Source organism: Stenella coeruleoalba (genome assembly GCF_951394435.1).
Source record: "Stenella coeruleoalba genome assembly, chromosome: X".
NCBI lineage: Eukaryota > Metazoa > Chordata > Mammalia > Artiodactyla > Delphinidae > Stenella > Stenella coeruleoalba.
The window spans coordinates 29,285,353-29,310,819 of NC_137152.1; the positions used below are offsets into that span (position 1 = coordinate 29,285,353).

At 38.9% G+C, this 25,467-nt stretch overlaps 1 protein-coding gene across 3 annotated transcripts in view; it reads left to right on the forward strand.

Moving 5' to 3' along the window:
* Positions 1 to 25,467, forward strand: part of OTC (ornithine transcarbamylase) — a gene marked incomplete at both ends in the record, with an annotated part of 55,715 nt that overhangs the window by 29,554 nt on the left and 694 nt on the right. Inside the window, 5 exons of one of the 3 annotated variants that reach the window (XM_079911063.1) lie at positions 10,732 to 10,885; positions 12,707 to 12,829; positions 18,316 to 18,369; positions 18,450 to 18,599; positions 20,245 to 20,382. In XM_079911063.1, the coding sequence (XP_079767189.1) occupies positions 10,732 to 10,885; positions 12,707 to 12,829; positions 18,316 to 18,369; positions 18,450 to 18,599; positions 20,245 to 20,382 (619 nt within the window). The remainder of the gene's footprint in view (positions 1 to 10,731; positions 10,886 to 12,706; positions 12,830 to 18,315; positions 18,370 to 18,449; positions 18,600 to 20,244; positions 20,383 to 25,467) is intronic. The other 2 variants (XM_079911065.1, XM_079911064.1) reach the window with 2 other exon arrangements.

Below are 25,467 nucleotides of genomic sequence, written 5' to 3' on the forward strand. Positions count from 1 at the left end.
CCACCTAGGTGTGCTGAAGGTATTATCTTGTTTCCTCATCATTCTTATATTGATATAACTAAAATTATAACCTGTGTAGAGATATCAGAGCACTGGAATATTCTCCCTCCCAGAGGGAGACTCAGTCAGCAAGTTTATTCCTTGGCCAATTTACATTGGGGATAAAGTCTATGTCTTCTCTAGGGCCTTGGCCTGCTTCCATAAAAAGTAAAAATAGGAAATGCCCATTTTTAAATGATTACAGAGTTCTCAATGGTGTCGTTGTGCACAACCGGAAATTCCTCCCACTGTTTGCCAATTAGCTATTCAACTGGTTGGAGATGTCATTGATAACCAACTGGAATTTAGGGGGCACACAGTGATTCAAGGCAGGATGGGGACAGAAGGAAGAATGAATGGGAGGACCCTATGAGAATACAACTTGCGTTTGCTTTTGGCTTTTGCAACACATCTACCATATTCCAATATTTTAGGAACTACTCAACTCTTTCTAAGATTATCAGGATTGTTTTGTGATTGCCCATCTCATCAATATCCATGTTTGCTCTCAAGATCTGGCCCAGCACACTATTGGGGTTTTGGGTTTTGGGTTTTGTTTGTTTCTTTGTTTTTAGTATCTGTTTACCCAACCACAGACTCTGCACCAGACCTTCCTGGAGCCATGGGAGACTTTGTTTATGGTATTTATTGTTATGTTTTGCTTTGTTTTCTTTTGGCTTTCTGGGTGTTTTAGTTAGTTCCTAAACAAGTTGTGATTTCATACCAAAGGGAAAAAATATTAAAGAAGAATAGAAACTTGAGGTTTGAAAGATCTTTATGAGTTATTTAGATCAACCATCCTTTTCATGCCTCTTCCACACCAGTCCTTCAAAATCATTCTTGAGCCTGCATGAAAATATCCAGTATCAGGGCACTCTTTATATACAGAGCTATCTTGTTCCATTTTTTTTAACATCTTTATTACAGTATAATTGCTTTACAATGGTATGTTAGTTTCTGCTGTATAACAAAGTGAATGAGCTATACATAAACATATATCTCCATATCTTCTTCCTCTTGCATCTCCCTCCCACCCTCCCTATCCCACCCCTCTAGGTGGACACAAAGCACCAAGCTGATCTCCCTGTGCTATGTGGCTGCTTCCCACTAGCTATCCATTTAACTTTTGGTTGTGTATATATGTCCATGCCGCTCTCTCACTTCATTCCAGCTTCCCCTTCCCCTTCCCCGTGTCCTCAAGTCCGTTCTCCAAAACGTCTGTGTCTTTATTCCTGTCCTGCCCCTAGGTTCTTCAGAATTTTTTTTTTTTTAGATTCCATATATATGTGTTAGCATATGGTATTTGTTTTTCTCTTTCTGACTTACTTCACTCTGTATGACAGTCTCTAGGTCCATCCACCTCACTACAAATAACTCAATTTGGTTTCTTTTTATGCCTGAGTAATATTCCATTGTATGTTCATTGAAGTTCTTGTTCCATTTTTATACAGTCTGACTTTTCTGACCAGAGTTCATTGAAACTGACTGAAAGTTCTCTTTTATACTGAGTTAAAATTGATCTTGCTATGACTCTTCTCAATGTCCTGTTTTGTAGTATCTTCATAAACTCATGCATTTTAATATATTTGAAGGTTTCAATTAATTGCAGTTATTACTCTTATTGGTGCTCAAATTGTCCCATATTTGGCCAATGTGATCTGTCTTCAAGTTGGCTACTGGGTCATTTTGACATAACTTTATTAGTCTTTAATAACTCCTTTGCTTTTTGACATGGCAAGATGTTCCGGGCTCATCTTACACATTTCTTCATTAAGGTCAAGAATTAGCTCTAAGAAGCCCTATTTCATTTTCAATTACTTTCCAAATCATGTTTGGGAGAAATTTCCTTTTTTGAATGATATGGTTTTTTTCTGGTTATTACATTCATATTCCTTTTGGTAGAAAATACTAAAAGAGATTTAAAAAATAGCTAGAACCACCAATACTGCCATCATCCAGAAATAATCAATGTTAACATTTTATCTCTTGAACTATCTTTCCATTTAAAGTCCTACGTCATGCTTCTCCTTTTTCTAAACAGTAGGAAAAGAGATGATGGGGGGAAAAATAGATGACATTTTAAACACTTAGGCAAAATCAAGTTGAATAAATATTTTAACTTGTTAACTATTTTTTTTTAAATCCTCATATTGGTAATGAAACATCCAGAGCAAATTGATATGTGTGAGAAACTTTAAATTTGGGTACTTTGGATTTTGCAAAAGCTTTTTTGCTACCATTGTTGACAGATGCCTAAGATTGTCTGCAAAGCTGCAGAAATCCACCGGAAGGCAAACAGAACTCTATATATTCAATGGAAATGAAAAGAGACCAAAATGAAAAGTCATTACAGAGCCAGAGAGTATTTTTAACTTGTCAACCTTTCATTTGTAACACATATAACACAGCTCTTGCAATGTTTAAAGCGGGGGGTGTCAAATTGCTGGAGAACTATAGAAAGCCCAGATTACTGTTAATGGGCCTGTAAATCCAGCCCGAGTTACAGGTCTGTCATTGTTTCTAGTGAAAAGTCATTGTTTTTTAAGATCTTTAGTAGACTGGAAGAAGAAAAATAAGAATGGTGATTTCTCTATGACTTATAAACATAAAGCAGAAAGCAACATTATTGACAAAATAATATTGTCTATTTAAAGGTCTTTAATATCTTTGTTTCCCCAAGTGATTCCAATGTGAAAACAGCTTAGGGTTGTTCCTTCCCCCATATCGATTCATTTCACCTGCAGCTTCTGTGGCTGAATGACTGAAGTGACATTTTCTATCAAGCTTTGTCATACTCCCCTTTGCTCATAGATGCTTTAATGTCTAAGAGGTTTTTTGTGCTATAGAAATACTCCCTACTCGTACTTTGTTTACAGTCCAATATCTTAATCTTATGAATTTAGTATTTCTATAAACATAAAAGAGCAAACATAAAAAAAAAGAGCAAACATTCCTCAGTGGTTCTCAAAGTGTGGTCCCCAAATCAGCAGCATCAGCAGTACCGACAGCTCATTAGAAATGCAAATTCTTCTGGGCCCCAACCCAGACTTACTGAATCAGAAACACAACTGGCTGAATCAGAAACACAACTGGCTGTGTTCTAATAAGCCCTCCTGGTGATTCTGATGCGTGTTTAAGTTTCAGAATGATTGCTTTAAACATTCACACACTACTTATACAACCACTAAATCAAATACATATTAAATGAACAAAACAAGTCTCGTCAACCATTTAAACATTGATTGCAATTTAATCAAATGCTTTAAAACACTTAATCACAAGCCTAGCATTTCAGATTTTCTTGAATGCTCTAAATATTTTAAAAAGGAAAATATATACCTAAAACACCACACTGATTAGAGAGCTGATTAATATTTTAACAATAAAACTGAGCACAATGCTATTAATATCATAGATTTAATTTTGTTTACATTCTTACCCCTACTTTTATTCTTATCCTTACATGGTCCTGGAATTTAAATGTGTGTGTATAATTTTACCAGACTGGAAAGAAGAAAAATCATCTCAAGAGGCTAGGAATGTAGGTTTAGTGGATTGCTGACCACTTAATTTTGGTTGGGTTTGGGAACTGCTTGCTAAGTTCAAGATGAATTAAATTCAAGCTGCCATCCACTAGCTTGAATATATTTTTATAACCTAATTTTCATTTTTAATCATGGGATCTGATATTGGTTTCCTATTGCTACTTTAACAAATCACCATAAATTTAGTGACTTAAAAACAACACAAATTTATTATCTTACACTTCTACAAGTTAGAGGTCTAAAATGAGCCCATAGAGCTGTGCCCCTTCTGGAGGCTCCCGTATTAAAGACTCCTTGGCCTTTCCAGCCTCCAGAGGCTGCCTACATCCTTTGGCACATGGTTCCCTTCCTCCATCTTCAAAGCCAGCAACATAGCCAGCATCTTCTCTCACTTCTGACCTGCCTCGCTCGCTCCTTTTTTTTGGCCGCACTGCACAGCTTGTGAGATCTTAGTTCCCGGACCAAGGATTGAACCCGTGCCCCCTTCAGTGGAAGCACGGAGTCCTAACCACTAGACCACCAGGGAATCCCCCCTCCTGTGGCTCTCTTATAAGGATCCTCTCTCTTAGATTGGACCCAGTTCAGGATAATCTCCCCATCTCAAGATCCTTAATGTAATCACATCTGCAAAATTTCCTTTGCCACGTAAGGAAATACACAGGTTTTGGATATTAGGACAGGAACATCCTTGGGGGAGGGGCATTATTCTGTCTACCATGGGATCCTTGTTTCTGTTTTTCATATGGATTTTGATTTATTAAAGAAGTTAAAAGATGGGGTATCCTTCCATTTTTATTTGTTTTCAATCTCTGGCAGTACATGACCCATTGTAATATTTTTATGATATATTAACCTGGCCTGGTTTCCACATTTTGAAATATATGCCTTTCTGATTGGCATTGTTTTATAATTAGTTGGGTCACCAAGAGGTTTCACTACTAGAGCGACAGGAACGTGAGTTTGAAAATTTAGATTTCTTCTTCAGGACAGTTAACTTATTGTTTTAGAATAAATGGTTGTATCATCTTTCTAATTGGAAATTGTGTGTGGCGACGGGTGCTAGTCAGCTGCAGGATTCTTCTTCTACTTCATTTTACATAAGACCACAAATGCTGATGGGGCCTGTCCATTCATGTTATAGTTTCTACTATTTCTAGGACTATTGGGTATCTAAGTTGTGTTAATTATTTGTGGCTTACACACATTAAAAATGGCACATTATCTATACTTTATGAAGAGAAATACACTTAACAAAATCCCACGAAATATCTATCTGTATCTATATAGTTATATATAAGCACTTTCCTACTTAAGTAAATAAATTTAAATGTACATGGTAATATTCATCTTTCTTTGATATTACAATTATATTTTTGTACATTTTCTTTATATTAACTCTTTTCTTATGAGCATCATGGTCTTTTATAAGCACAACATGTTTTACTTAATGATTTTTACTATAAATGATCACAACTTGACAAATGGTTAAGCTAGTTCTTTTTCCTTTTAGCACTGCCTCTACTATTTTTAAAATCATTTTTGCTTCCTAGCAACAACAGGGTGTTACAGACCTATACTGATTTTATCCTGCCCAAGGACATGGAATTAACTATCCTCTAATAGTTTCTGGTTCCTTTTTTAGGTATAGAACAATATTAAGACCAAAATTTGGGCACTAGGGATGCTTACAAGTGTTGAGGGGAGAGAAGATTATAGCTACTGCTGCTGCCACACGACTGCTCTTGGTAGTGACTGAGCTGAAAGGAAAATACAGTTGACCCTTGAACAACACAGGGGTTAATCCACATATAACTTACAGTCCATCCTCCGTAACTGCAGTTTCTCAGCGTCCATGGATTCAACCAACCATGGACCATGTAGTACTGTAGTATTTACTATTGAAATATATCCACGTTTAGGTAGACCTGTGCAGTTCAAATCCACATCGTTCACGGGTCAACTGTGTTTCTTTTATAAGTGTATGAAATCTTGTTCTTTCCAGTACAACATATCGTGTTGTTATCCCTCACTTTTCCTATAGTATGAGATTTCAGCAACTACTAAGACTTTCCTCCTCTACACTGATCTATTGTTCCACCCAGCAGCAGAGTATCCCACTCTCCTCCCACCTTCTCACTCTATTTTCTAGGATAATAGTTCTCAGCCTTGTCTTCAGATAGGGATAACCTGGGGAGCTTTAAAAATATTGATGTGATCGCTAATTATTAGAGAAATGCAAATCAAAACTACAAAGAGATATCACCTCACACCAGTCAGAATGGCCATCATCAAAAAATCCACAAACAATAAATGCTGGAGAGGATGTGGAGAGAAGGGAACCCTCCTACACTGTTGGTGGGAATGTAAATTGGTACAGCCACTGTGGAGAACAGTATGGAGGTTCCTTAAAAACTAAAAAGAGCTACCATATGATCCTGCAACCCCACTCCTGGGCATATATCCAGAGAAAAACATGGTCTGAAAGGATACACGCACCCCGATGTTCATTGCAGCACTGTTTGCAATAGCCAGGACATGAAAGCAACCTAAGTATATCCATCGATAGATGAATGGATAAAGAAGATGTGGTACATATATACAATGGAATATTACTAAGCCATTAAAAAGAATGAACTAATGCCATTTGCAGCAACATGGATGGACCTAGAGATTATCATACTGAGTGAAGTAAGTCAGACAGAGAAAGAGAAATATCGTATGCTATCACATATGCAGAATCTAAAAAAAATGTTACAAATGAACTTATTTACAAAACAGAAACAGACTCACGGACTTAGAGAGCGAAGTTACGGTTACCAGCGGGGAAGGGTGGTGGGGAGGGATAGTTAGGGAGTCTGGGATTGACATGTACACACTGCTATATTTAAAATGGATAGCCAACAAGGACCTACTGGGTATAGTACAGGGAACTCTGCTCAATATTATGTAACAACCTAAATGGGAAAAGAATTTGAAAAAGAATAGATACACGTATATGTAAAAAAAAAGTATGTATACTTAACCTTTAAAATTATCATGATGATTAAATCTTATAAAGTATGTAAAGCAATTATAAAAAAATATTGATGTGACTCCCCCACCATAGCTTCTAATTTAAACTTCCAAAGGGCAGAATATGGCAACAGGGTTTTTACAGCTTCATAGGTGATACTAATGTGCAGCCAAGGTCAAGAACCTCTGTTCTAGGAGGTGTTGGGCAACCTCAGTAAAGCAGACCAGTCACTATTCCATGAGATTATACCACAGAGGTTCCAGGGTTACCAACTCCACATTATAAACAGGGCAAGTAAATGCATGCTTGCCTTTTGGCTGCTTTGTTCCAGAGCTCTTGGGATTGTTCAAGGGAGGGAATGACGACAACTGCCCTTTTCCAATATTCTTGAAAAACTCAAGTGTATCGGGCATTGACTTCTCCAGTTGCTCTCCTAGTGTCTCCCTCTTTCAGCCTCATCCTTTTTTATTCTTTCCTAACCTTGCTCTAATTACTTCAAGCCTTTCAAAAGCCTTGGTTTTCTCATCTATGAGGTTGATAACATTTATCTGTGACATACATAGCAAAACTTAACAACACATCATAAAGTTCATAAAAACCATAAGAGGTTGGCAGCCCATGGTCCTAGCTCCCTAAAATTATTTGAGAGGCTACAACTGAACTCAGATCTGTTTTTCTGACTGGGAGATTCCAGAAAGTCAACTGTAATGGTTAATCCAGATTTTTTTTTTATTCTGTCTCTACACACTGTAGGAAGTGATGCATATTTAAAGAAATCCTTTGGGGTCAAACACCCCTCTACCTCTCTCTCATAGGATTTTAGGTATCATAAAATTAACCAATTCTTCTGAAATAGGAAATTGATTATAATTATAGATCTTATTGGGATATCTACCGGCATCTAAATAACTTTCTCAAGGTGGAGTTAAAAGCCTGCATTCTGTAGTATGAAACATCAGTATATCTGTATGGTGAAGGGAATCTGTATTGTGATTTTGAAAAAAGGGGAGAAGATCTAAAATTCTTTTAACATAATAGCCTATGTCTAAGGACAGTGGTTCTCAAATTTTGGAAGGTTATCTGAGTTATTTGGGAAACTTGGTAAAAGTACAAAGACCCAGTCTACCCTATTTCAGGAGCTTGGACCTCTGTTGTTTATTAGTTATTCACTTAGTTCTGATATACACCCAAGTTTGGGACCCACTGCCTTAGGACACCAGATAGGTCAGGCTAGCTGGTTACTGTAAAGATGCGGGCCTTAATGGAAGGGAGTAAATTATTCATTTTTCAGGATTTGAGATGCCTTTTTCTTTCAACTGAACTAGAAAGCACTCCTTGCCAACGAGACTGTGGACAAAGTCCTTTGTCTTCGTGGGCTGCCATCTCTTGATCTCTTGATGTTTGCGGGGGAGGGGAGGGGGGCTGGTTAGGTTTTGAAGAAAAGAATGGATGATACTTTCAAAAATACGGTGGCGTCAATTTTCACTTTATTAGGAGTCTCAAACTTTAATATGCAAATTAATCACCTGGAAACCTTGTCAAAATACAGATTCTGATTCAGTAAATCTGGGTGGGGCCCGTGATTCTGCAGTTCTAATAAGCTCCCGGCTGATGCTGATACTGTTGATTTGAGGAGTGAGGTTCTAGCTTTGGTTCTCAACCTTGGCTGCACACTGGAATTTTCTGGAAAGTTTTTTAAAATGTTGATCTCTAGGTCGTACCTCTAGAGATTCTATTTTCCTGATGAAATTGATAGAGATTATGGCCTGGGCCTCCAGAGTTTTAAAAATTCTCCAGGTGACTTTCATATGCAGCAAAAATTGAAAACCCCGGTCTTAGTCAACCATCAAACGTCACCTGTTTTACAAGAGAAACTCTAAAGCGGCTCTTTTATTCACCTCTTTCAAACTACAATGTACAATGTGCTTAGACAGTTCAGAGCACTGGTTTCCAAATTTTGACCCCTCCACTGATGCCCTGCCATGGGAAGTTTTCATCAGAAGTTGTAAAATAAGAAAAGTAAAGACAATATAGTGAATTTCAAAAAGCTAAATTAATTCAAGGATCATTTCTGAGATTAGGTCATTCACACCTTTTTTGTTGTTAAAATGTCCTCTCTTACTAAATGAAGATATTAACATATTATATGTGTTTATTTGCTTGTTTCTCATGCCCTTAATCTTCTAAACAAAAAGTTGGGAATCATATGTTGATCTCCATATGTTTTTAGAAATTTTGCTGATCCATGAAATCTGAAAACCTGGGAACTATGGGTATGAGAAATCTGTGAAAATTTGAAAAAAACCCTGAGTCTAGAAAATACTGTTACAGGAATACGGTTTTCAATCTTTGATTCTCTAATCCCTGGGAGCAAGGAAGTTTTTTAGTGGTCATTGAATTTTATAAGCAGCAAAAGTTTTCTACAGACTGAGTGAATAATATGTCTCAGATATATAAGAAGGACTAATTTTCCAAATATATGATGATTAAAATACAAATCTATGAAATCCTTACTAAATACTAGCTCTAGTTTTTATACATTTTCTTTTGACATGGTAATATCATCTATTACTTTTTGATCTTCTACTATGAACAAGGCATACTTATGAACTATGAACAAGGCATACATATGAACAAGGCATATGCATCTTATATAGGTTATCTCATGAGTCCTCACAATAACGCAATGGGATAGATATTGTTATTATGGTTTTACAGATGAAGAAACTAAGTCATAGAGAAATTAAATAACATGTCCAAGGTCAGACAGCTAGTAAGTTACAGAACCAAAATTACAAAGGCTAACTGGATACCTTATAATAATGACTCTATATATTTAATATAACTACTATTATGGGAGGCTTTCCAATTTTTTTTTTTGCCATTAAAAAGAGTTCCTTAAAACTGAAATGGTTAGAAGCCTCTGCTGTGGGGTTTCCCTTTAAATAAGAAGAAACCAAGATTTTAAACAAAAGGCCATCCCTGTTATTTTTGTAAGGCTGAAGCTTTAGCTGAGGGACCACCATCACTCTGACATATAGAGAGAGCTTAAAATCTGGATCCCAGTTTCTCATTCCAGGTTTTTATCATCTGCAAATTTGAGGCAATGTGTTGTAATGGTAAGAACGTGGTCTTTTGAGTTAAACTGACTTTGGTTTGAATATGAGCTCCTCCAACTTACTTAGCTGTGTGATCTGGGGCAAGTTACTAAACTTCTTTTTGTCTCAGGTCCTTCAGCTATAAAATGAGAATAGTTATATCCATCTTTGCTGCCCATCAGAGATGTCCCGTGTCAGGCAGAATGGCCCAGCTCTGGGGCCCTCCTGTGCTCTGTCCTTGGTGGGAACAGCCTGGGGAGGGTGTGGCCTCAGCAGGAATGCTGCAGCAGACTCCAAAGGTGCAGCAGCTGGGGGCTGTCTGCTAATAGCACTCCTCCCAGAAGGTTCTCTCTTGCAAAACAACCTTTGTATGCACCTCTTTGGCCGCCACACTGCTACCTTCAATTTTATAGTGAAAGTGTATATTTGTGAGATGATGTCCCTCTCACAAAATGCCGCAATCCAGTTCATTAATTTTTCTTTGTATATCTTGTTTTTGGTCTTGTCTCTCTTTTTTTTTTGCGGTACGCGGGCCCCTCACCGTTGTGGCCTCTCCCGTTGCGGAGCACAGGCTCCGGACGCGCAGGCTCAGCGGCCGTGGCTCACGGGCCCAACCGCTCCACGGCATGTGGGATCCTCCCTGACCGGGGCACAAACCCGTGTCCCCTGCATCGGCAGGCGGACTCTCAACCACTGTGCCACCAGGGAAGCCCCTGGTCTTGTCTCTTTTAACTTTACCAACTGCCATATATCAATTATAATTCATTATCACAACTGCTAGGCTCACAATTGGTTTCTTATCTCCGTAAAAAATAGTAAAATCAGCGGTCATTGGCTAAGACATCAGTGGAACAACATCTGGCTTCTGGAATGATTACATGTTTATTATTAGCTTTTAAATCCGTCAGGTTGATAGGTAGTTGTAACAGTAAAAATTCTAATGTATTAGCATTTCTTATTACTGTCTAAGACCCTATATTTAGAAGGAATTATTAAGCATAATCAACTTAGATGATTTTTTCTTGGTTTGTCACAGTGTGTTGTCTAGCATGACAGATGCAGTGTTGGCGCGAGTGTATAAACAATCAGATCTGGACATCCTGGCTAAAGAAGCATCCATCCCAATCGTCAATGGGCTGTCAGATTTGTACCATCCTATCCAGATCCTGGCTGATTACCTCACTCTCCAGGTTGGCTTATTTCTTTGCCTCACACAAGAGCAGAATCAATAATTCCTAACCAGCTCTAAACGGAAGCATTTAAATTGTGGTATTGGTGTTTTGTTTTCAAATAATATCTTGGCAAAGAATTAGGGCATATGTGTACAACTAGATATCCAAGGAAGACAGGGCATTGCTAAAAACAGATTATAGATACTTCTGTTCTCAAACCTTTGCTCTTCTGGTGCCATATTTAACACAGTGGATGAACAGGGAATGCTGGGGCACAGAAAATGGAAGAATCGTTATGTAATCCATATATATCAGGCTCTGTGACTTGGCAGTGAAGACTGGTGGAGTGTGCTTTGAACATTCAAAATGGTCAATTACTAAATGACTTTCTGAGAAGGAGGCCATTTTCTATCATTTTAATAAATTGCTTAAGAGTGGAGTTAAGAGCATGCAGAATTTATAGAATTGAGGCTCAAATTTAGCCATGTTCCTTCAAATTAAAAACCTGAATAACTTTGAAAGATTCATCCCATTGGGTTTGCCGCAGCCAATCTACAGAGTCTTGCCACTGGGAATCCTAACAACCATGGTTTCTGCGTCTATGGACTATTCTGGGGAGACAGGGCAAACTGGATAGGTAGGTCTATCTTCCTCCTCATTTGAATAAGCTACACACATGTACATGTCAGGTTAAACTCAAAATGAAACTCTTTGGTGATGAAGGTAAGATTAATGCAGAGAGGATGACACAACGATGTTAGATACCAAGTGGCTGTTTGTATTGGTGGCTTTACATATACGTCAGATAATTAATGCTTCCCCTTGGGGCTTTATCATTACTAGATTATACATTCATCAGGTATAGTGAAATGTTCTACTCATCATATTGTCCCCTGCAGGACCTGGTGCAATGCCTTCATAAAGGAAATTCTCAAAGTAGGAGCCGAATGAATACACAGCAGCTTATTAAGGGCGTGGAATCTAAATCAGATGAACCTGGATTTACATCCAAGCTTAGCCACCCAGTAGTTCTGTGATCTTCAAATTAGTTAGCCTTTCTGTTTTTAAAATCTTATCTTTATAAATATATAAACGTATAAGATATACGAAACCTACAGACACTTCAAGGAAAGTAAAACAAATATCCATGTGCCCATTATACAGTTTTGCCAAATCTTACTTTAGAATTTTTTGTTGTTTTTAAATAAAATGTTACAGGTAAGAGTTGAAGTCCATTTCCTCGAACCCTGCAAAGAAATTTTTATCCTGGTGTTTGTATTTATAATTTCCAAGCATGTTTTTATACTTTAACTGTACATGTCAATATCTATAAACAACCAAATGTATTAATGGTTTTTAAACTTTATATAAACGGGAACTTACTCAACTACCATGCTACACTGTTCTAGGTGCATTGTATTTCCCCTTTCTTATACCAACAAGTGTAAGATTCATAAGGGCAGTGATTTTTGTCTCCTTTGTTCATTGTTTTATCTCCAGGGCCAAGGACAGTGTCTGGACATTGATGGTTCTCAATTTGTTGAATGAAAGAATAAATACAACAAAGATTCAGATTTGAAATATATGAAAATGAGTCTCCATATGAGTTCATATGATGTCTTGGCTTAAGATATTAGGACATATTGCTATTTTTTTGTGATTGTACCTTCATGTTATTGAATTGCTCTGTATAATGCACAAAAAAATTAGTAGCTTATTCTTTCCAAGAAACCATTTAAAATTGAGATGTAGATTGTCTCCTTTATTGTAACCCTAATAACTGTTTCACATGAGTGGATTTCCTCCCAGATGTAATCTCCTCCATCCCTTGCCTTTCAGGAACACTACGGCTCTCTGAAAGGCCTTACCCTCAGCTGGATTGGGGATGGGAATAACATCCTGCACTCCATCATGATGAGTGCAGCGAAATTCGGGATGCACCTTCAGGTGGCTACTCCAAAGGTAGGGAAACTTTCTGCCTCGAAACTAACCCCCTTTGAAATCATTCCCAGATGCAATTACCTAGTGAAAGACAAACCTCTCTTCCATTCAAGGAGAGGACAGGTGAGGCCACAAAGTTTAGGTTATGTTACTAGCCCTACTATTATAGCTACCCGGCCTCTTGAGTTTCCAATTTCCCATCTCTACAAAAAGAGATAGTCTTGCCTGATGCCTTTCACCCTGTAAGTCTGTGTTAAAAGCATGTCTGAATTATCCCTTTGAGTACCCTGAAACCAGCCATTATGATGACTGGCATTCTTGTGCATTGCTACCACAAAGGCTGAAGAAAGTAATGAAATCCAGACAGCGTAGAAATCCCAAAAGGCATGGGGAAGATGCTGTCATTTTTTGAGTACTACGATTTGGTAAAAAAAAAAAAAAAAAAAAAATTCACTCTAATGTGAAGGACACAGCAATGGCATGTACACCAGCTTAGTGTTTCAAAACTCAAATCCAGGGGCCCTTCAGCCTTTTAAATCTGAGTCCCGGCTGTGAAGCTACCCCCACTTACTTCCTACCCTGCTATTAATCTCTCACAGGATGTATGGGAAGCGTGACTTCTTTTATAGGTCCAAAGTAACCCTTTATGATACACGAGAAACTGGTAATAATTGTTGTCTGTGAGAAGTGAAACTGGGAGATTCAAGGATAGAGGTAGGAGGGAGACTTTATTTCCACAGCATATCCTTTTATGTGGTTTGAATTTCTTAACATGTAAATGTTCTACCTTCATATTAAGTCCGTAAATAAATACACCAAAATAAAAAAGTGCAGATCCCCCTAGGAGAAGCCCTATGTTAAGATACTCCCAGCCTCGAGTTTGGGATTAACAGATGCAAACTATTATATACAGGATGGATAAACAACAAGGTCCTACTGTATAGCACAGGGAACTATATTCAATATCCTGTGATAAACTATAAGGTAAAAGAATATGAAAAAGAATGTATCTATATATGTATAACTGAGTCACTTTGCTGTACAGCTGAAATTAACACAACATTGTAAATCAACTATACTTCAATAAAACTTAAAAAAAAAGATACTCCCAGCCTCATACAAAATAAGTAGGCCTTTTAGAGGATAAAAACTAATTCTACAAGAGACTCATACACAAATCAGTCCTGAAGGATCTCCACCGAACCTTTTACATACCCCCTCTCTACTGAATTCTTTTCACCATTATGTTTCTCATTAGTTACAATTTCCTATCAGGAGTCTTTTGAGGGGAAAGCTCCCCTAAATAGAAGCCATTTCAGAAACGAAGTAAAAGACAGAACTGATCTTCTCATTAAGGGATGATGATTCACAAAATTGTCCACCAGTGTTTCTGACCGAACATGTGTTTGCTGTTATCTCAGTAGTCACTGCTGTGGTTCACTCTGATAAGCGAAGACATTCAGAGGTGAATATGTGAGGCCTAAAAATTCCTCCTTGCTTCTGCTTCTTGAGTTTAAGAGGGACCCAGGGCTTTCTGGGGACATGGGACTATCAGTGCTAAAACTGGGAGGGTCCCAGGCAAGCTAGGGTTATTTGGTCACCCAAGTGCCATGTCAGGCACTGTCCCACAGAAGGGGGCTTCAGCCTGATCCAACAAGTGAGCTCTGGAGTGTAGGTTATACCCCAGAGTTGTCCCAACCCAAGGCAAGGAAGATGGGCTGTTATCCTTGGAACCCAGACATTGGCCAAGGGCAGCGTGGGAGGTAGGGTGGTGAATCCCCTGGCACGTTTGGCAGGAAAAGCAGTCGGTGGCCAGTGGGCCATCTTCTGAAGAAGAGCTGTGACTGTAAGGTGTTAAAAGCACACTGAAATGGGGAGAGGGGGCAAAAGATGGAAAACGGGGTCCTCTGAGGGCATCTGGGTAGAGCACTTGCATTGCTGCATCCTGCCAAAACCAAATAAAACAAATAAGACAAAACAAAATGCTTTTCTCTAGTGTTCTTGCTGAACCAGTTTGAGTCAATGCACCTGCTGCCTTAGTTTCCCAGGACTGCCATAACAAATTCCTACTGGGTGGCTTAAAACAACAGAAATGTATTATCCCACAGCTCTGGAGACTAGAAGCCCAAAGTCAAGGTGCTGGCAAGGCCACAGCCCCTCCAAAGCCTCTAGGGGATGATCCGTCCTTGTCTCTTCCTACTGCTGGTCGCCCCAGGCATTCCTTGGCTTGTGGCGGCATCACTCCAATCTCTGCCTCCATCTTCTTCCCTTTATGTCTGTGTTTCTTGCCCAAATGTTCCTCTTCTTATGAGGATAGCAGTCATATTAAATTTCAGCCAACACTAATCCAGTATGACCTCCTTTTAACTAATTACATCTGCAAAAACCCTACTTCTAAAAAAGGTCACATTCTGAGGTTCTGGTGGGGAAGGAATTTTTGGAGGACACTGTTCTACCTGATACACTTGCCACAGAAGAAATGTCAAGGCATAGGCAGCAGCATATATTGGAAGCCACCCTATTATAGTAAACTTTGGGGATGCAGACAGCTAACCCTTACAACAGATAATCCTCTTTCATTCAGCATGAACTGGAATAAAGGGTCGGATCTGACGTGTGAATAAGGTAGTTCTTCTTCATTTTTATGGGGAGAGTTAGCACACTCTCACTACAAATCTAGCTTGAAGAAGGGCTTTATATTAATGCAAACTCTTACTGCATTTGGGTTTTACAGATAAAACATACGTTGACAATAGTTGTTCCCTGCTATAAGGTGTTTTTGGAAAGGTTTTATTCTGTTGGAGAAATACATGATTTAAACATTTTATTGCATGTCAAAGATGTTTTATTAACATCAAATGAAAAAATCCCAATATTACAGAGTAATTTCAGTATTGTTCTTATGCAGAAACTCATTTAAATGATAAAGAGTACTAAAACCTGGTTAAATTTTGGTGGGAGTAACAGTTTTAAAAAGTCTTCTGGAAAGTCTGAAGTGTAGAAGTTTTTCCATCAATTTATAAGTAGACCTATTTCCTTTAAAGATAAAGCTAGGAGACTTAGTGTAAACTTAAGAAGCACTGAAAAGTTTCCAAGGCCATAGTTAATCTATTTCTCCATTCTTCAACCAATAACTTACATATTCAAGAAAACGTAATTTTGTCCTTGATTGTAAAATTGTTCCATAAACTATTGATGGTAATGATTTTAACATTGTTCTAAGTGAATATTTAGACTGAACTGGGTCTGTTAATCACCTTCTTCGTCTGGTTTTAAGATTTATGTAAAAGCCAATGAGTGATTTAGTATTGAAAGCTGAGCTGTGAGTAAAGAATTCCTCTTTGTATTCTCAGTCATGGCCCAGCGCATGCAAGGTTGGGTGATTTTCTAATTTCCAAACCTCTCTGTTGGTTCTCTAAGTGCTTATTGATTCCTTCTCTAAGAATGATTATATTTAGGGAGTATAAAACCTGCTTTCCAAAGGGAGAGCTAAATTTTCAGGGCAGGAGGTACATGGGGTAATAGCCAAGCCTCTGCATTTATGTTTACCAGTATGAATGGTCACAACATTAGTTACTAAATTAGCAAGCCTTACTAAATTAATTACCTTCCCCAAATTTCAGGAAACAACGCTCCAGAATTTATGGCTATTTGAGGATGATAAAGCTGCAGGTATCATCGTCATCTGATAGTTTCTTTCCTCAAGAATTTTTTAATGAGAGAAGGAACTATTATAGATAATTATGTGCAAATAAACACAATTTCAAATGACTAAATCTGAACATGCCTGTTGTGGGTCGAGTTTCCTGGGAAGCAGATTCTGAGAGTTTGGCATGCAGGACGTGCAGGATGTTTATGACACCGTGCCCTTGAGAAGGGAGGCGAAGGAAGCAGGAGTGCAGAGGGAGAAACCGAACTGCGATGCAGGCCCAAGAGCAAACTCAGCCGACCTTATGGAGAATTCTAGATCTGAGATGGCCATTTAGGGCTGTCCCAAGTTGGGAGGATGGAGTCAGGTTTTTATGTCCTCCTGCCAATCAGTCACTGGATGCAGGTGGCCTTGGAAGGGTACGTGACCCTGGGTGAGTCGGCTTCTGTGCAGCTGAGGCAGTGCCCGAAGAGGGCTGACAGCTGAAAGCCATCTTCTGGCGCACATGCAGCAGCTGGGACAGTAAGTCTTTTATTCATGAAGGGGGATCTGGGTGACACATCACAGCACCCATCACAATGTCCTACTGAGAATTTATAAAACCGAGTCAAAAATAAATTCTAAGAATTCAGAAAAACAAGAAGGATGGAGGATGATGAGGATAATTATGGTGTTTGGACTGACAAGCCTTCCACATGGAGGGTCCAGAGGTGAGGCAGGCCTAGAGTTTTGACAAAGGAGGAGCTGACATGTTCCAATGAAGACGCCCGGAAGGGGACAAAGGGGGAGGTGTGCAAGGGTGAAAGGCTGGGATGGCAGAAAAGGGCAAGACGTGTACAAGGATGACAATGAGATTGGCTTTCCTGCAGCAAGATGTTGAGCAAAATTAAAAGAGACAGAAGCAGGAGATGTCGGCGGGGAGCCTTGATACTCTTAATCGGCTTCGACTTAAGAAACAAGTAGTAAACATTGAAGGCTTCGGATAAAACAATTCTTTCTGCTGCGTATAGAGCAGATTGGAGGGTGTGGATGGAGGCAGAGGGGTTACCTGTGGGGTCTGGAATAGCTTGGGGGACTTTAGCTGTTCCCACAGTGTCGTCCCCCACCTAGGGTTCAGACCAGACTGAGCAAGTGAGGTACCCAGGGTACAAAATTTGTGTTTGCACGCCTGACAGTGAGCGCTTGCCTCACCCAAGTCCCGACCCTGCCCTCACCAAACCAACCCAAACGAATATATTTCAGCAAAAACTGTATACTTGCTGTGCAAAGGCCATTTCAAAGCAAGCTCCCTGCACACAGAATCCTGGCCGGTGAGCGCACAAGAGTAAGATGTGTGCATGTGGGCTCTGAGTATTTAGCTCACGTGGTGAGGGAAGGTTTCTCTGAGGAGGAAACATTTGAGCTGCGACCCGAAAGCATTATCCACGTGGCGTGGGTGGGAAAAAGCATTTCAGACAAAAATAGCATTAAAAAAAAAAACAGCTTGTGGAGAGACTCTGCAACAAAAATGCATTAAGTTGTAGAATTATGTATATAATCCTCTTAAACTATTAGAGGACAAGAAGAGGTGCTACCGAGAGCTGGAAAGCACCACACCCCATTTGTCTTTATGACGAACGAGGTCAAAGATAATAAAAGACAAATGGGGCAATTGATTACCTTTTTAAATTCCCCCAAAGCACCATTAAGGTTTGAAATTCTAGATGTCAACATCATATTCTACTGAACATGGTTGAGCTACAACTTAGAGCAAAAACAGGAAGGAGAGCAGGGATATTGTTGAAAGGAAAATAATGCATGTATAAGAAGGCATTTATAAGAAAACTATCTAAATCACAGTTCATTCTTCCCCCTGCAGGGTTATGAGCCTGATCCCGGCATAACCAAGTTGGCAGAGCAGTATACCAAGGAGGTATGCTCCTTATATGTAAAGGTGTAACTGTCTTTCCCTGTCCTGTGAAGTTCTTTAACCGGCTTGCTCGTGTATGCCAGAATGGTACCAAGCTGTCACTGATGAACGATCCATTGGAAGCGGCTCGTGGAGGCAATGTATTAATTACAGACACTTGGATAAGTATGGGGCAAGAAGAGGAGAAGAAAAAGCGGCTCCAGGCTTTCCAGGGTTACCAGGTTACAATGAAGGTACAAACTGATGCCTCTCTTAAGGTTCATTAATTCCATTCATAAAGGCCAGAATCATCTAATCACTCATTCACTTTGGGGAGAACAGACTGTCCCTTCATTCCCTATAAAGGACTCACTGACTGTATCCCCCAGTGATTTCTCTCCTCCTGAAGATTAGCTCTGTCCTTTGGAAAGACACTTTTGTCTGGGATGAAGGAATTGAAACCCAGGCAGAAGAGAGAAGCAAGCTTTTCCCTCTCACAATGGTGGACGCATCAGAATTCTTTGCCCTTTGTGTCTCTTTGCAGACCTTTTCTGTGTATTTACATAGTCCTACAAACACACACACACACACACACACACACACACACACACACCCCTCCACCCCTAATGATTTATCATAAATGGTAGATTAGACATATTATTGTGACTTATTTTTTCCACCTAACAAATCTTAGATTTTCTTGTCCATTCATTCAGATATTTTTCATTCTTTTTAATGGCTGCATAGAATTCCAAAGTATGAGTGGAACATATTTTACCTAAAATGTTTCCTGTTGAAAAATTAGGCTATTTCCAATTACAAACAATGCTGCAATGAAGATCATTTTATATATATTTCTTTGTGCAGGTATTACTAGAGAATAGAATCCTCCTTCTAGGGAGAAGAATTTCTGCGTGAAGTGGTATATACTTTTGAAAATATGAGAAATGCTGCTAAACTGCCCATCCAAAAAGGATTGACAATTTATAATCCCTCCACACTCTCTCCGTTCTTAGTTGCAATTTACATTTTTGACTTTTAAAAATCTGTATCTCATGCTTTTTAAAATTTGTATTTCTCTGATTACTAATGAAGTTAAACATCTTTTCATGTTTATTGGCCATTTCCATATCTTTTTCTATAAACTATAATATTCTTCCATATTATATCATATTATCCTTTGCCTATTTTCTATTGTTTTTTTAACAAAACCAAAAAAAATTTAGTACAAAGGCAGTAATTTTGAGGTAATAATTTATGAGGGAATGTAGTTTTGAATCTGTAAGTGAATGATGAAAATGGATGGGAAAATGTAATTTTCAGGAATTAACTGTTAGAGAAAATTAAAATTACTAGGACATTTGCATGAAGAATGAACCACCTAGTGCATAGTGCCCATAATCCTGTTTAATGCACTCCTATCTCAGAGCTCTTTTTCAAAATTGTTTTAACTAGTAATGAAGTATGCTTCAAGTGCTAAAGAGCATAATTTTGAGATAAGCTAAAAATATAACACTATCACGTAAACGCAACCTTTAAAATACATTGGGGTGTAACTGGTGACTTTTGCTATCAGCCACATATTACCCTAGTAGAGTTCCTTACTCAAGTGTCCATCAACTCACTAGACAGAGTACCAGAAAACTGAGTTAGTGGTTTAATTTGGAGTGGTGATCTCCCAAATCAAAAAAAATGACTAGAAAGTTCCATAAGTTGAAAGTACCATATACATTTCCGATGGGTGCCTTGAGCTTAAACCCTCACTGTGCCCCCTTTATCTCTCTCTTTGCATTGATCTTTGACCCCGGGTCAGAGTCAGAGACTCTGACTGTGAAGAAGACAAATGTGATAGCCACATATAAGAGTCAAAACACAGTCTTAACCCCATCTCTTCTTTAGATGGCTAAAGTTGCTGCTTCAGACTGGACATTTTTACACTGCTTGCCCAGAAAGCCAGAAGAAGTGGACGATGAAGTGTTTTATTCTCCACGATCACTTGTATTCCCAGAGGCCGAAAACAGAAAGTGGACAATCATGGTAAGCAAGAAATGGTGACTGGAGGAGAGGGAATTCTCTGTGTGGCCTCCTACTTGGTCATCCATGCCTTTTGGTCAATAATAAGCAGCTGGGATTACCCACACACATTACTTGCTCAGGTGGCGTCTACTTTTTTTTCAGAAAGTTCATAATAGATTATTATTGCTTAAAGCATTTATAGTATATTTTCAATGGAGTAAAACTGACCCCCATCGAAATATATCTATTTTAGTCAAAATTCTTACTGTTCTTGATCAGTGTGAGCACGAGCCACCATTGCCTGCCAACCATGATAAGTTGTAGAATTCTTATACAATAATTTAAAAATCCCCTCGTTAATGTTTATAGAAGTCCCTAATTCAGTGCCTGGCACAAAGTGAGCATTCAAAGAAATCTTATTTCCTTTCTCCTCCCTTTCCTTCTTTCATTCCTTGCCTAGATAATTGTTTTGGTTCTCTATTGGCTTTAGCCCCACAGACACGTTTGTTTTTAGGCATAGAACATTTCCAAAATGGCAGCAAGACTAATCTTAAAAACTATTGGTCCCTTTAACAAAATGCCACTAGTTTCATCTTCACCACCACTATTCTAGGAAATATTAACCTCACATCTCTGCTTTACAATATCCCAAACACCATTGTCTTTTCTGGAAAACGGAATACTCCAGTGCCCTAATTTAGTACCACCATCTTTTAGCGATTGAACTGATCTCAATTACTATACCAGCCAGGGTCTTACTGGCAAACAATAGAGTCCCCTTCAGGTAGAGAAATAAAAAGGAATTTGCTAAAAGATATTAGGCACCTCCCAGAATCTCTGGGGAAAGAGGGTGCAGCGAATCCTTCTTGTATACCACATATTCAGAAACAACACAGGCAGGAAAATTGCCCAGCAACACTGTGGTTGTTTTGTAACCAAAACACCACTGACACGGGCACCCATAGCCTGGTACCTAATGCCCTGGAAACTAAATGCCAGATAGTCCATTATAGTTTCCCCCACCTGCATATGAACCAGAAGATCCAATCTCCCAGAGGTGGCTTCCACTGCATGTTGTTCACTTATGGCTGCAAGATGCAGCTGAGTGGCATGCCTGCACCCCAGCTACAAGGGAGTCTGGGAAATGTAGTTTATAGCTTTCAGTATACGGAGTAGATAAAAACAAGCTGGAAAGGACTATCTGCTAATTATTTATGTAATCTATAAATGGATATAGATAGGGTTATCGTGAGCATTAAATAATGCATGTAAAACATTTAGTATGTTATCTAATGCACTGTAAATGTTGTTATTATAATTATCATCACCATCATCATCTTCACTGTTGATCTAATGCAGTGACCAGCAGAGATCTGAGCTCTACTATAGCTGACTGGAAGCCAATCACGACTCCCTTTGCAATGAAAAGTTGTGTATCAGGCCTAAAGTTGTCATATCTAACAAGAGGGATGATTTTGTTTGTTTGTTTGTTTGACTGTACCTTCCAGCTTGCCACCTCAGGACACTAACTTTGGCCAAAATGGCAACTGTCATGTCATTTAGACCAGTGCCTCTGAAGCTTTAATGTCTATTTGAATCACCTAGGGATCTTGTTAAAGTGCAGATTTGGATTTGGTCTGAGATGGGGCCCAAGATTCAGCATTTCTAACAAGCAACCAGGTAATGCAGATGCTGCTGTCCTGTGGACCACATTTTGAGGAGCAAAGATCCAGATGACGAAAAAAGAAATGTGAGCTCTCCAACCCATATACCTCAGGAAGAAACATAGGCCTCAGGCTCTATTCTTTATCAGAGGATGACTGAAGTTACAAAGATACATTTTTTTCAACCCAAATCTGTTAAAATAGGTCCTTTGTTGAAATTCAGAGGGGGAAACTAAAAGTAAGCTTTCTAAAATATCATTTATGAAGAGTCTCTTCACATCTGAATTTTTAAAGAGCTTACTATGCACATCTTTCAATTGAATTTACTTAAAAAATTAAGTACTTAATGCATTCACATAATTGAAATGTTTGGAGTGTATATATTATACATACACACAGTGAAATGTTATGCCCACCCACTTTCCACCATCTAAGTCCTACCACCATCTCTCCATCTCCCATCTTCCTTTCCTTAATGGGAAAATATATTTTAAAGAAAACAAGAGGCATAGTCATATTAAAATGAAAGTAGAGAATCTAAAATAGAAAGAATACTCGACTGGGAGTGAGGAGACCTGAATTCTATAACTGTCTCTGATGTCACAACTGTCAGCTATGTCATATTGCATAAGTGTTACCTCTCTGGGTCCCAGTTTCCTCACATATAAAATAATCAGATCAAGCCATATCGATGGCAAGTGATTTTAATTCTTAGGTCCTCAATCTCATTAACAGGCTACTTAGAGTCCTATGTTCAGAAGGTTCTAAGCCTGCCTGTGGTCTTGGAAGGAAAGAGTGGCATAACTGACTAGTGAGACCTGACGTGGATTCTGGAAGGGGGTTGGTGACACACATGCTGTCCTCTTTATGTCTCTGAGCCAGATGATTTGGCAGTCCCATTGAATTAAGTTCATTTCAGCAATCATATACTGAACATCTACTGTGTGCCAGGCCCTCTGGCAGGCACTGGAGATAAAAAAGTGAACACTGTGCAGTCCCCACATAGCCTGTACAATTCATAGAAGCATGGCATTTTCGAGGGATGAGACCTTAGAGATTGCCTAGTCTAAATTCCTATTTCATAGGCAAAGAAATTATTCTTAGACTGCTTATTTAGAATGGCATTTAGGCTCAGCATTGCTGTGATAGAGTCTTCTGGAATGTTCTAAAGGCACAATACTTGTTTTCCTCTAGAATTTCCCTATCCAATACAGTAGCCACGAGGCGCATGTGGGTATTTAATTTTTTTTTTTTTTTGGCTGTGCCGTGCAGCATGTGTGATCTTGGTTCCCTGACCAGGGATCGAACCGGCGCCCCCTGCAGTGGAAGCGTGGAGTCTTAACCACTGCACCGCCAGGGTAGTCCCTAAATTTAGACTTAAGCTAATTAAAAGACAATAAAATATAAGATTCAATTCCTCAGACATACTAACCACATTTTAAGTGCTCAAAAGCCACATATGGCTGGTGGCTACACTATTTGTATTGGACAGCACAGACATAGAACATTTCCATCATGGCAGAAAGTCCTATTGGATAGCACTACTCTCTAGAGAATGATTTCCACATACACAATTTCATTTACAATCAGGATAGAAGAAGGAAGGAAAGATACAATCTATCCTCAAGTTCTGAGGTGCCCATAATGACTAATGTAATAACTAAATAAGGTGAAGGGCTTGTTCTAAAAGCATATAATATTTTTAAAGCAAAAGTATACTCTTTCAGCACTCACAGTAGCTTTTTAAGGCCTTCCTGCTGGGCGATTTCCAGCAGTGCTGTTCAGAACACTCCAGTAATCACATCATTCTCTCCATAGGGCACAGGCCTTTTGATCCCTTTGTTTAAAACACACACACACACACACACACACACACACACACACACACACACGGACATGCATGCTCTCCTTCCCACAAAGTTACCTTTTGTATTTTTCAATAATTACTAAGGCTGTAGGACTCATGAAGAGTCAGGTGGGTTTCTTCCTCTGCCTACAAATTTTACTGTGGAGCTGAAGTAACCTAAAGGGATCCTGCAAAAAATCTGCCACTTCAAAGCACTGCTATCGTGATGACCCTTAGATACACAACACTATTGCGAACGTAGTTCATAGTATTTTATCGTCTCTTCTCTCCAAGTTAGGGGTGCCAGATAAAATACAGGATACCCAGCTAAACTGGAGCTTCAAATAAACAATAAATAATTGTTTAGTATAGACGTGTCCCATGCAATATTTGGAACATATTTATAGTTTAAGAAAAATTATTGTTTATCTGAAATGCCTATTTATTTATTTATGTATGTATATATGTACGTATGTGTCTAACTAAATCTGGCAACTCCATTCCTAACTGACTTTCTAAGATTTAATATTTGAAAATAAATTTGACATATGCAGTGACCATTAAAAACAAAACCAAACCTGAGATGTGATCCCAGGAACCCATAAAAAAGCTTAAAATATTTTCCTGGAACATGTTCTTATCCCAGTGTTCGACCTTTCTATTTTCTCCTTGCCATTCAGATCTCAACTTAAATGTCATTCTTTAACAAGATCTTCCCTGGCCACCCTCTCTTAAATGGTTCCCCAGCCTCCTTTATCCTGTTTTTTATTTTCTAATGACATTTATCACTCCTTGATATTTTCTTTTTTGTTTCTTGCCTGTCCCCTCCCTATAATGAAAACTCCTTCATAAGAGCATTGATCTTGTCTGTAATGTCCTTCATTATACCTAGAAGGGTACCTGACAAATACCCTAAATATGTGCTCAATACATTTTTGTAGCCTGAAGGCAATACAGAGTACTGGTTGGTTCTAGAACACAGGCTTTGGAAGTCAGGTTAATATTCTGGCTCTCTGTGTGATCTTGGGAAAGTACCATAACTCCTCTAAGCCCAGTTTATTCATATGAAAATGGTGGTCAAGGTCCAGGACAGGCAAGTCCAGATCCACCCCTTACTACCACCACTCAGGAAAATACCTATGCTTCAGTTTCCTCATCTGTATTTTATATCTCTTCCTACCTCACATAGTAGGAATGGATCATAATAGTACGATGCACATAAAGCAGTCAGCACAGGGCCCAGCACATGGTAACTCTTCAATAAATATTTTCAATGGGCACATCTGAAAGACAAGACCTGCTCTTGCTTGGTCAAAAAGCAAGAGCAAGTACCTGAAAGGCAGTAAAACTACCTCTTAAGCGTGGAGTCAGAGAAACCTGGGTCCAAACCCAATTCTGTACTCTGTGTTGTTTCCAGGATCGAGTTTCTCATCTATAAGCGATAATAACACAAGTTGCCTTAGAAGGTTGTTGCGTTACATGAGATAATGCACAGACAGTTCTCTCTGCCTCACCGTAGCACCTAGCACAGTGCCTGGCAAATACTTCTTAACCGACTAACACATGATAAGGCACTTCGTCTGGTACATAGCAAGC